The sequence below is a fragment of the Salvelinus sp. IW2-2015 genome, unplaced genomic scaffold (assembly GCF_002910315.2).
Source record: "Salvelinus sp. IW2-2015 unplaced genomic scaffold, ASM291031v2 Un_scaffold998, whole genome shotgun sequence".
NCBI classification, from domain to species: Eukaryota; Metazoa; Chordata; class Actinopteri; order Salmoniformes; family Salmonidae; genus Salvelinus; species Salvelinus sp. IW2-2015.
In genome coordinates, this window is record NW_019942680.1 from 281,876 (window position 1) to 295,040 (window position 13,165).

The following is a 13,165-nucleotide window of genomic DNA, read 5'->3' on the forward strand; positions in this document are numbered from 1 at the left end:
TAGGATGACTATGGAGTACAGAACCTGTCTTCTAGCTCCTCCTGCTGGCCAAATACATGTTAGTAAAGTGTTATCCCACATTCATTCCCTTTGAAGCATTTCTGTAGGACAGACATTAAATTAACATGACCAAGCATTTAAGAAGACTCAATTCAAAAGTGGCTGAGTTTGAAATCACATTTAATGTTTGTTCAGGAGCTGATTCACATGAACCTCAATCATTTGTGTACAGTACAATTCTTTAATATTTTTATTATCATCATCAGATCATGGTCTTAGCTCTCCACAGGCACTCACACACTCATTCACACACACACCAACCCTCTGCAGCCAGTCATACCAGCTGAGGGGTAYACACAGGCAATCTTAAAGGGGACTTAGTTGTAACACCAGCGGAAACTCATCTTACACGGTAACACAGTCACAAACCTGCCAGAGGCTAACCCTATCACGATGTGAACACTCACTGGTGGARAAAAATCTGAACGTGCAAAAGTGGTCCCCTTTAAAGACTGAAGTATTTAGAGTCCTCTGATCTTAGGACACGACAATCACWMATTTTCTCCTGTCTTCAGTCACTCCCCATCCTCACCATCCCATTCTCATGAGCACCAATGTTCMGCTTAGAGAAACTAGCTAACAAAGAAAATAAAAAATACTCATCAAGGTTTCACCTCCTGGACTGCAAATACAGAAATGCACAGAGCAATAAAAAGACATGTCATAGAAGGTTGAAACTAAATCACGAYAAAAGGAATCAAGATCCATTYGTTTTGTAACTAGCTGTTAATAGAACTGTTAATAGCTCTAATAGCATCAACAGTTTCATAAGTACATGTAGTTATATATACGTATCTATATTCCATAAAAGGTATGGGGGATTGTTAGGGTCAAACAGTCATGTTTTCAACATAGTTTAATGCTGGAACAAACTTGAAAAGTTAATTTCCATATGGACTCTTCAGTTATTGCGTCACTTTGCAGGCAATATAAACACTTACCTGAAGCAATGTGAAGACACGCTGGAGCGACAGCGTCGCCCCAATTTAGAAGCTGTTCCACCAGAGGCCWTACGTAATGYGTCTGGATTTAAGGGCACCAATACTTCACAGAGCTCTGACAGATAGCAACCTCTRTGGGCGTCCGTGTMCTGGGTGCAATAATGCAGTAGTGTAACAGTTCCATGAARCCAAGGCCGCTTATGTATGTCACTGCAACAGTCAGTCAACTCTGTGGTTCAYATACTGGGAGACACTGGATCCAGATGTACACCGATACATGTCCCTCGTCCAATGAGGAGCCTTGGTTGCTCCGTAGCTGTGCAGAGCTCCTCCCTATGAACAGGTCCCATGTAAACAGCTTACAGAGGCGAGACCAGGGAGTAAACACACTCTTTGGCACATCCTTAGGAGAATGGCGGATGCAGTCAAGTCCTGATCAGACTAAATAATAGACCAGATCCCATGATTAGCTAGATTTTAGCTACGGAGAGGTCCTGTGTGTTAGCTACGGTTGACCTCTGTCTAGCATTTAAAAGTCATTGAAAGACATACACATGCACATCTTGTGCAAAAAAACACACACACACACACACACACACACAAACAAACACACATAGCTTATGCACTTAGATAAAAGTGTCACTGACCTAATTTCAAACATTCCAATGTTCTAATTGAGCCTAAAAACAACCTAGTTCACCACATTCAAATGTATAATAAATAACAACCAAGGTTTTGGGTTTCATTGACAAGGCAAGAAAGAAATGGCAACATTTGTATGTGTGTCCGCATTRAAACTTGAAATARTGACCTTCAAYACTTCTATGGACCCTTTCATCTAAAGAATAGATGAGTATCATCAAGAGCTTAAATGCCRTTAGCTAAACAGTGTTGGGGACATCAAACTATGGAATAACATAATGACCAGTCTAATTTAATATGGCACAGTCRTCTCAAAKAATAAGTGCATTAAWAGGGATAGTTCACCCAAATTACAAAATTACACATTGGTTTCCTTACCCTGTAAACAGTCTATAGATAAGGTATGACAGCAATCCATGCTTTSGTTWAGTTTCCCTGCCACTGTTTTCAAATGCTAACGTTTTAGCATTTGTGGCACAAATCCCATGGGACYGATATCAGCATTWATMTATAAGTGACTTTGTTGTGCTTTACAATCAATTTTAGACACTTTCCGAATGATTTGGACATGATGTTTGAAAAATGCTAATATCTTGTACCCATGACTTAAATGGGATTTGTRCCACAACATTTGGAAAGGGTGCCAATGAAACTAAACCACAGCATGGATTKCTGTGATACCTTGTCCATAGATTGCTTACAGGTTAAGGAAACCAATATGTAATTTGGGTGAACTATCCCTTTAACTACATTCAGAAAACATTAAGAGTTACTGTGTGACTGCACCTGTCAGCCTAACACTAAGGTGAATGGGACGTCCCTTCAAGGTGCTGCATCCTCTACAGGGTCCTTCCTTTTCTCTCAAAGGGGCCTTTTCCTCRTCATCACTGCCCTAATCAATGGGGCATTTAGTTAAGTGCTAGGTGACATTGTCTACATTAAAATTCCCTTATCAAAATGACGTGTAAATGGGCTTTTTAAGTCTGTACCATAGACTAAGCATGAATACAAAACATTATTTAAACTCCTTTTAAAATGTTGTTGAGGGGAGTGAAGCAGGAGCCATGAGTGTGCTCCTCTTAAGTGCTTCAAATATAAATGGGCGGAGCCTCTCAGGTCTATATAAAGAACTGTTTAGAGCAGGGAGATAGGTCAAAGTTCAATATGGTTTAAGTTAACCTCTCGGTTAACCACTGAGCGGCAGGAAGTGTAACTGTCCACGTTACAAACTGAACATTCAGCTCAAACAAGTCCAAACAAAGAAGAAACAGCAGACTCCGAAGCCCTAGACAATTGCAATCACCCACTCTGGTCAGGAGAGCTTGGGTTCCCATGGCAATGGGGCTTTGTAACCATCTGCAGAGCTTCCTAGGAGAGGCTGGGGAATGAGAGAGCTCGTCGGGGGAAAGCTTCTTTTTAAAACACTTCAACAACAGGTTCCCAGTGGTGAGGCCGAAGGAACAAGTGGATGGAAAAAAGGCATGGCAAAGATGTGGCAGAACAAAATGGTTAGAAGAATGTGTGGATTGTAATGGACCTGGGCGTTACAATGACGGGGTGGGGATGGGGATCATGATTGGGGTGAGGGTGRGGGTGGACTCTGCTGAGGCTGTTGCCATTGGAATGGCAGTGACAATTGGAGCAGACTCAGCCATTGGGGGAGGAGAGGGGCTGCAAGGAGGGAGAACAGTAGGAGCTGTGGTGTGGGTGTGGATGGAGGGTGGGGTTGAGGTGGGGGCAGGAGTTGTGGTGAAGCTGGARGTAGTGGCTGGGACTGARGTTGAGGTTGGGTTGTGGTCTTGGGCTGGGGGGTCYGTGGCARAGGGAGMAGGCTTGTTGTAGTTGAGGTTGAGRATRTGCTGCTGGAGGTGGCGGATCCAGTCCTCCTGCACAGAGAGAGGACCCTGGAACTCCACCTCACAGAACCTGGCGGAGAGAGGCAGAGAGCACACTGTACTCACACAGAGTCATCATACAACCACAGCAKGTARACAGGAACGGTACATGGATCATTTAAAAMATKTTGCTTWAATAAATCAACAGATTATAATTATCGTGAATGTTATTTTACAGACTAAAAGCACTCATTCACAMWACTTCCAAATCTCAAGTGCCTCCCTATTCCCAAAATAGAGCATAACTTCTGACCAGGGCTATAAAGGAGTGCACTATATTGGGAATATGGCATACTTTGAGATGAGCCGATGAGTTCAGTACTGCACAGTTCCCCAGAGAAACTCACCGGCACCTGAGGGAGTAGATCTTTCCCACCACTTTGACCAGGGGGGAGGAAGGGGGTTTGGGCACCAGGGCAGGAATGGTGCCGGTGCGAGGGGGCTTGGGGGTGCCACTGTCCCTCTCTCCTCCCTCTGAGTGSGAGGGGTGTTTAAGAGGTCGCCGCTCAAAGCCTGGACATGAGGAGGAGAGAACACCAGGCTGAGCATGAGATGGACAGGTATGTGTGTATGGCGAATAGTTGTGTGTGTTTGTGTGTCACACTCACCTCTGGGCAGGCGCACGTTGAGCTCGCTGCGGGCCACCTGTGTGTGGGGAGGGAGGGTGTTGGAGAGTCGGGCGGGGCTGGGACTGTGACTGCTGTGGCTGGGTCGGGAGGGGGGAGTGAGACCTGCATCACCCTCTGCTGCCCGGGGTGATGCCAGGGTGAGCTCCCGGCCTACCCGTCTGGCCTGGGCCAGCCCCAGAGCCGCCCACTGGGAGGAGGAGGAATGCTTCTGGGAGGGCATGGGGGGGAGGAGGTCAGAGTCGGACGATGGGGAGAGAGACGAGCTGCTTTTCTGCAACATAAAGGAGAGGGATGAGTGCTTCTCATTAAAATAGCTGTCTCAATGTACTCTAATAGAAGGATATGACAGAGTAAACTTCTAATCTTTATGTGTGTCAACTCATCACAGAGGGAGCAATGGTGACACAAATACACGATGCTAATTCAGGAGGGATGGACAAGTCTATTTTCTAGAACATAATTCATCTGAAGATGAAGGATCTATGTCACCCAGTTCTCTGGTTACTATAGCAACTATTAAGTCAATACCTAACCCTGTTGTGTCCCCCACAGGGGAAATATGCTGATATGAGAATCTTTGTGTTGGAGCTACATGATAGCAGATCTGAGTGAGGCATTTAAATCACAAAATGGCTGGTGGWGGCTGAGGCCAATTCCATCTTTTTACCTTTAAAAGCTTATCTCCTGGCAGGTGTTGTTAGTTTGAGAGAGCTAAAGCATTATGGTAAACAATTCACCTGACCTTTAATGATATGGGTTGTCATGTCAATGCTCTAAACAGCCCTAACAGTGTGCCGACAGCCCTCATAGYGGTCCGAAACCMACAACTWAAATGGACGRGGTCGGCACTAATAAAAAACRACTTTGCAATATTGCAGCTTGATTGTGCATTGTGTGCACGAYGTCACACTGTTAACTCTAAGTCGATATAAATAATTGCTGCCTTYGCATGGACATTGGAAAAATASAACTTTCRAGATAAATCTCACWRCAAGTATTGTGAGTAACATAGTCCTTTTACTATCATCTATCACCATTAGATAAACTACTAAATAAATGAATTGCTCCCTGACCTTCTTGGAGGTGGAGCGGCTGGAGMCCTGCATGTAGCTGCGGTGCATCTCCACCACCTTGTGGGGCCGGCTGCGCATCCAGGCACTCAGCGTCTCGATGGGCGAACCGTTCACACACCACTCTGTCACGCCAAACTGCCGCAGGTGGGCCCGCGCGTGGCTAGCCAGCGCCTTGCGGTTCTCAAAGTAGAACCCACACAGCTCACAGCTGGCATCTGGGGAGGGGGTGAGAGAAGACAAAGGAGGGGTGTTGTCAGTCAGAGCCGGGCTTACGTTAGAGACTGATTCATGTTTCATAAAATTAAATGTATATAACATAACATATGTGTCATTCTCTGCTAAATGCAATGAGTCTGTACTAAAAGACAGTCAGCAAGTTAAAGGATGACTGCAACTCTTCTGAGGATCTTTAGTAAGGTCATGGCTTACCCAGGTGYCCTCCCGCATTCTTGTCTGGAGAGGACTTCCCTTTGATGGAGAGGTCATGTGGCAGGGGYGAAAAGGACTGGGGGTGGGATGGTGACCTCTCAACTGGACGGCCCTCCTCCGWCATGGGTCTCTTACCCAGCAGGGACACCGCAAAAAACTTCCCRGCGGGAGGGGTGGAGGAGAGGCCCACCGCCCCCAGGCCGTGCTTATGAAGCCGGGAGCCAGAGTGCAGCAGGTTGAGGGGGGATTTGCGGGAGAACTTGGGCGACTGGTAACCCAGGCCCCCCACCAGGCCTTCCCAGGTGGGGCTGGACCCCTGGCTGGTCTCCTTCTTCAGCCCCGGGGCTGGGGACGAGGTGCCCCCATTCTTGTGCATGAGTTCTCTCAGGGTGTCTATGGGGGAGCCGTTGACTGTCCACTCTGTGATGCCCATCTGGCGCAGGTGGGAACGGGCGTGACTAGAGAGACCTTTACGGTTCTCAAAGTACTCCCCACAGAACTCACAGCGGATGTCCCGAGTGGGCTCTACTTCATGGGCTGTGACTGTGGGAGGAACAAAGGGAGGGGGAAGGAGACAGAGAGATGGAAAAAGAGACAGTAGAGAATAACAAAAAGGCATCACTTCAGTATGGATATCACCTTAATAATTGCAAGATGGTCTTTCAACTTGGACTCACCCAAGTTAAGAGGGAGCATATTGTCGGAGCYGCTCCAGCTGCAATTCAGTGGCTCAGAGGAGTATCCCGTTGCTCCCCCCACCGCTCCTGGCATGGTGACTTCCAGCTGCATAGGCTCAGGCTTCAGCTTGACTATCAGGCTAGGGGAGGCCGGTGGAGCTGAGCCCATCTTACGCACTGTGGACTGGTGGCTGGGTGGGTGGGCGAAGGCAAAAGGGAGGCGACTCAGGAGGCTGGGCGAGGCAGRGGAGGACAAGGGGGAGCGAGGGGGTCCGGGGGATGGAGGGGGAGATTTTAGGGGCTTGAGGGGCAGGGCGCATGGTAGACCTCGACGTGTGATCAGCTCTCGCAGGGTGTCTATGGGGGAACCGTTGACTGTCCACTCTGTGATGCCCATCTGGCGCAGGTGGGAACGCGCGTGACTRGAGAGGCCTTTACGGTTTTCAAAGTATTCCCCACAGAACTCACAGCCRATCTCYTTCACTGGTTCACCTGCAGGAGAGATGGAGAGTAGAGATGAAGATCAACTTAAAATAAGCACCTCAARAAACTGTACATCAACAAGTCACTGATGCTGTATTGCATTGAATGGAGWATGAGTTTAGTWTCCATCATATGACARACACTCACTGTGGGGGATGGGYGTGAGTTCCCCGCCACTCAAACGGAAGACCTGTAATTTGGAGGACTTGGGACGTTTGGAGGGCGGGCCAAACATTGAGGAAGCTGAGGAAGAGRTAGCTTTGGACCCAGATCCRCCCCCCATCGTAGTGACCTTGTAGAGGAGAGSTGTGGAGGAGGTGGTGAGGAGGGAGCGTTTGGGGGAGGAGAGKCTGGCTGTGAGGCCCCTGAGYCCYTGGGGCCCCTCAGGCTGCAGGGTGCTGGCTCTGTGCTTGAAGTCATCAGTGTGAATGAGCTGGTTGAGGAGGTCTATGGGGGAACCTTTGGACTCCGAGTACTCCACCCCAAAGTGACGCAGGTGGGCTCGGGCATGGCTGGACAGGCCCTTCCGCGTCTCGAACCAGGCGCCACACAGCTGGCACACTATGTCCTTGTTGGGGTCTACCTCCAATGCTGCACAGATGAGGAAAAGGGGGTATAAGGAAATGTTTTACTTCAGACACCTTTACAACCTGTACATTAATCAGTTGGGGATGAATGACCAGAGAGAGGGCACTGACACACTTACTGAGGTTGAGTGGGGCATCMGTCTCTTGTGGAGCCCAGAAGGGTTTGGCAGAGAGGTTAGAGGTGGTGCTCTTCACCCCTACAGGCTTATGGTCCAGACAGCGCAGGGGGGAGGACACAGGCAGCAGAGAAGAGATGGGGGCCTTCCTCACCACAGGAGAAGGGGAGCAGGCCCTGATGAGGGAGGAGGGGGGAGGGGAGGCCACAGGGGAGGGGATGGAGAGAGGGATGGGTTTCTCGTCCATGTCGGTGTCTTGATATCTCTCCTCTTTCCGTGGGGTTGGCAGGACGTGAAGGGGCTTCTTGGCGACAGGGGGCAGGGGGAGGGGAGGGGGGAAGTGCCCATCCAGACCACGCTCCTTGGTGATCTGGTAGAGGAGGTCGATGGGTGCCCCGCTACTCTCCGACATGCCGATGCCCAGCTGGCGCAGGTGGGAACGAGCGTGACTAGATAGGCCCCGCCTCGTCTCGAAGGGGGCACTGCACACCTCACACTTTAACAGGTTGGACACTACAATAGAGAGGACAACAGTGAGAGGGGAAGAGATGCAGCTGACCAGCACACAGCAAAATACACAAAATATGGAAAAATGTCCCTTTGCACATTTTTTTCAGTCATAGTTCAGCACTGATGTGTGTATTATTACATAATTTATAGCACTTCAATTAACGGATGGTGACAAAAAGAGCAGGAGGCTGTGTAGCTGAGAATTCTCAACTCCATGATACAATGGAGTTGAGTGGCAATGAGTTTGCTGCAATCCGTAGTTTTTGATGCAAACAGCATTTTACGTGACCTACACCGTTGTTTGCTAATGAAGAAGGAACAACCCCGTCATTGAAGGACGATTTTTTTTTTTTGGCAGGAGATGCAATTTTCATCAAAACTATGGATACAACTCCCTCTGACAGCTGTATGACAATCTGGACAAGCACAGGTACACAGTAAGTGTTAAAAAAATTACATGTTTGAAGTCGCTAACTTCATACTCCATTGGAAAACAGTGAATTATGCAGCACAATTTGACAAACGTCACATTAGAGCCCTATTCGGACGGGACTAGTATTAGCAGAGACGCTGGTAATGTAATTAATACCCCAGCATTTGAATTATTCCAGAGGACAATTCGCACGGTATACGTTTTAACAAACTGCCGCCTTTAATTCTTCATTTGTTTTCATTCAATTGACTACGACGGAAGCCTGGAGGGTTTTATTCTAAGTGTGAAGATATGTCAACATCATGTCTAGACGATAAAGGCAACACTGATAACTCATGCTTGGCGGCCAAATGTAAAGGTGTCCCCAAAACGTTTAAATTGCGGAAGTGTGATCATAATCATTATTTTAGGGATTGACGGTAGACTGTCCTAATGAAAAGGCCTCCCATCCTGCTGACGTGAGCTGTTGAACATGCTCTTGCACTTGAGATGCATTTATGGATGAGAAAGTGAACTTGCCAATTCCCAAAAAGTTTAGCTCAGTGGGTAATCGGGGAAGCCCTGTTTGCAATCTATTGCCTACATCAACAGCCACAGTTGAATTAAATAGGCCTAGGCACAATATTTTTTTTATTGCACATTTAATTAAACTGACACATTTGGTGATGTTCAACTTCAATTCATTGGCACAAAACGTAGCCTATAAACAAAGTATTCACTGTGAAATCAATTTAAGCCATTCATATAAAATATATGCTTAGCATTTTGTTTAAGCATCAATTTTTCAAATCAGTTCTGTTTTCTTTGCTCAAACTGTGCGCAGCACCTATCAAACTCTTGTAATGTCTCGAAAAACACAGGGATGTCGTTACGCACAGGACTAGCATTATCGAGGACCTTGGAGTTTGCCAAAAAACATTAGGTTATTGCTGGCTGGAATTGTTACTCTCCTGCCATGTAAAACTGACTGACATGCCAAATTCGGGCGGGACTACAATTACAGAAATTGTGTTTTGTGTTCGTGCCTAAATTACATTACCTGACCTCCACCAAATAAACGAATCCCGTCCGAATAAGGATATAAAATACGTTTTAATCATAAACTACGGAATCAGCACCCAAATAAAAGATCGCCTTTACACAGGACAAACATAGGTACAAGGTACGCATTAAAGATGGCAATTTTTATTGTCTGATATCGACCTGATGTAGGTACACAAACGCAAAAACGAATCACCACTCAACTCCATTGAGACGTGATGTACACGGGCTGTGGTGACCTCAGCCACATCTGTCTGCCACCTAACAAAACCTCCAGATCCCAGGGGACCATTATGTCTCATCTCATCTTGCCCCATGTTGTTCGGTCTCACCTTGATGTCAGCTTCTCCCTCGGGGGGGGCTCTCTGGGTCCAGGGAAAACAGACCCTTCCTCCCTGGGCTGGAGGTCAAGCTGTCCAGTGCTGGCATCTGCTCTTCCTCCTCCCCGCCTGAAACACAATACACAACCAAATGAATGAGTCATTCATTAAAGAGTCATTACCCTGGGAGGATGTGAATTAAACATGGAGCCTAATGTCCCAGGAAAATTACATAAGTATTCATTTTGGTAACTGGTAATGCATGAAAATACACAACATGACGAAAGGTATGTGGACACCTGCTCGTCGAACATCTCATTACAAAATCATGGGCATTAATATGGAGATGGTACTCCTTTGCTGCTATAACAGTCTCCTCTCTTCTGGGAGGCTTTCCACTAGATGTTGGAACATTGCTGCGGGGACTTGCTTTACATTCAGCCACAAGAGCATTAGTGAGGTCGGGCACTGATGTTGGGCAATTAGGCCTGGCTCGCAGTCGGTGTTCCAATTCATTCCAAAGGTGCTCGTGTAACAGTGTAGCTTCCGTCCCTCCTCCTCGCCCCTACTTGGGCTAACCAGGGACCCTCTGCACACAATCACAACTGCACCCACGAAGCATCGTTACCCATCGCTCCACAAAAGCCGCAAAGGGGAACAACTACTTCAAGGTCTCTGAGTGAGTGGTCACCGATTGAAACGCTATAGCGCGCACCCGCTAATAGATAGCCATTTCACATCGGTTACACTCGATGGAGTTGAGGTCAGAGCTCTGTGCGGCCAGTCAAGTTCTTCCACACTGATTTCGACAAACCATTTCTGTATGGACCTCGCTTTGTGCATGGGAGTAAAAAAGGTGAAATTGTCAAGCTGAAACAGGAAAGGGCCTTACCCAAACTGTTGCCACAAAGTTGGAAGCACAGAATCGTCTAGAATGTATGCTGTAGCATTAAGATTTCCCTTCACTGGAACTAAGGGGCCTAGCCCGAACCATGAAAAACAGCCCTCCACCAAACTGTACAGTTGGCACTATGCACTGGGGCAGTAGCGTTCCCTGGCATCCGCCAACCCAGATTGGTTCGTCGGACTGCCAGATGGTGAAGCGTGATTCATCACTCCAGAGAACGAGTTTCCACTGCTCCTGAGTCCAATGGCGGTGAGCTTTACAACAACTCAGGCCAATGATTGGCATTATACATTGTGATCTTAGGCTTGTGTGCGGCTGCTCGGCATGGAAACCTATTTCATGAAGCTCCCGACGAACAGTTATTGTGCTGACATTGCTTCCATAGGCAGTTTGGAACTTGGTAGTGAGTGTTGCAACCGAGGACAGACTTTTTTATGCGCTACGCGCTTCAGCATTTGCGACCCCGTTCTGTGAGCTTGTGTGGCCTACCACTTCACGGCTGAGCTGTTGTTACTCCTAGACGTTTCCACTTCACAATAAAGCACTTACAGTTGACCGGGGCAGCTCTAGCAGGGCAGAATTTGACGAACTGACTTGTTGGAAAGGTGGCACTATGACGGTGCCACATTGAAGTCGCTGCGCTCTTCAGTAAGGCCATTCTAATGCCAATGTTTGTAGGGGGATTGCATGGCTGTGTGCTCGGTTTTATACACCTGTCAGCAATGGTGTGGGCTGTAATAACCGAATCCACTAACTTGAACAGGTGTCCACATACTTTGTATATAGTGTATGCATAGGCAAATTAAATAGTTTTAAAAAATAATACAATGTATTATGTTTCTGTATGAATAACAAAAAATACAAATAAACCTTTACAATGGAGTAGCTAATATAATAATACGATATTCATTAATAACTGCAATTTGCAGCGCTCTATTTGCGCTTCAGACGTAGTCTGTCTAATAAATCACTTCTTCAAGCGTGTAGACCTGTGATAATGGCAAACACTGTTCGTTTTCCTGCTGTTGTACATATCGTAACAGACAACATGCCTTTCATTGCGATGGTGTATTTCTGGGACAAAACTACCATTTTCTGCGACAAAACGGTAAATCATAAGCGACGTGAGTAGACAATGCTTTTTGTCTGGTGGGCGGCTCCGCGCTTGTCAGTTGATCTCGTCTCAGGGTGCTCGCAGAGCAAATGACACCTTTGATTTTTCTCGCTTTATTTGCAGCATCAAAAATGTGATCACTGCAGAAAATTATACCCTGGTTTGAATAAAACTATTAAAGTAACAAAGTTACAAAATCCGGACTTTAGTTTTCATTATATAGCAGTAGTAGGCCTACAGTAACATAAGTAACCTGACACTTAATAAAGTGACACTTAAATGTATTTTTAAGATCTAAATAGTTTTGATACGATTAAAGATTTGTAGTCCGTTATTCCTGTATCATAAGCATGAGGCAATGCATTCATAAAGAATGACACCAGAGAGACCACGTTCAAGAAATCAAAGGAAAGTAAAATGGCGAGGATTTGGGAACTGTAGGTAATTTTGAATCCTGCAGTATTGGAAATAGTGAACGTCATCCGAGACGCACAAAATATATCACACAGAATGACAGTCCGATCAAATGTTGCAAACACATTCCTGCGCGCGTAGCTACAGTGATACAAGAAACTCGAACAATGACAAGAATGACACATTTGTAGCCAATGCCTTGACTTTGTCTATCTCACCTTTAGTGCGCGACAGTGATTTTAAATGGTCTCATCTGATTAGATTTTTTTTTGACGGCTAATGTGTCTAGAGACAATTTTGACTTACAGCAAACAATACGGGCTCACGACGCGACGTGCAACAATGAGCCGATTAATGTTTAAAGGGCACGGACGTTACGGTGAGTTGTACTCACCGGTCAGTAGCTGTGGTGCATCGGACTCCCAGCAGCTAAAGCCAGACAGTTTTTCCGCTATTGTTTGTGTCTGCAGGGAGGTGGAAGCAGCCATTTTGCCCCCGTACACATGCACCGCTAAACTAAGGCGTGACCAATCGAGCAGAGGCTGGGACAAACGCACTGAGCACACTCAATCAACCATGGGCATCTGAGTCTCTTCCTCTAATATGCTTGATTTACAGTAACACTTTGTCCCAAATACTGCAGTTCATATAGACTTAAAATCTGCTACATCACACAAGTCTCACAACTAGGGACTGATGTTACAAACACAACAGGCAAAGTGCCACATCAGGAGAGTAGTTCCATAATGAAAAATAGTTGCAAATATTGCACAGAATCGTTTTCATCATTCAATATCCCTTGTGCATTGCATTGCCACTATAGTTACCATTGAGTTACCACATTCAGCCCTGAGACATTTCTTTGGAAGTCTTATTCACGCTGATCAACATCCA

At 46.5% G+C, this 13,165-nt stretch overlaps 1 protein-coding gene across 2 annotated transcripts in view; it reads right to left on the reverse strand.

Moving 5' to 3' along the window:
• Positions 1-163: 163 nt before the first annotated feature.
• The window catches only part of wizb (WIZ zinc finger b), a 24,180-nt gene continuing 11,178 nt past the window's right edge, over positions 164-13,165 (reverse strand). For both annotated transcript variants that reach the window (XM_070438535.1, XM_070438534.1), the window contains exons 6-13: positions 7,536-8,045; positions 6,977-7,420; positions 6,347-6,838; positions 5,670-6,212; positions 5,241-5,455; positions 4,147-4,438; positions 3,886-4,051; positions 164-3,569 (exon numbers count right to left, since the gene is read on the reverse strand). In XM_070438535.1, coding sequence (XP_070294636.1) covers positions 3,188-3,569; positions 3,886-4,051; positions 4,147-4,438; positions 5,241-5,455; positions 5,670-6,212; positions 6,347-6,838; positions 6,977-7,420; positions 7,536-8,045 — 3,044 coding nt within the window. In that variant the 3' untranslated portion in view covers positions 164-3,187. The remainder of the gene's footprint in view (positions 3,570-3,885; positions 4,052-4,146; positions 4,439-5,240; positions 5,456-5,669; positions 6,213-6,346; positions 6,839-6,976; positions 7,421-7,535; positions 8,046-13,165) is intronic.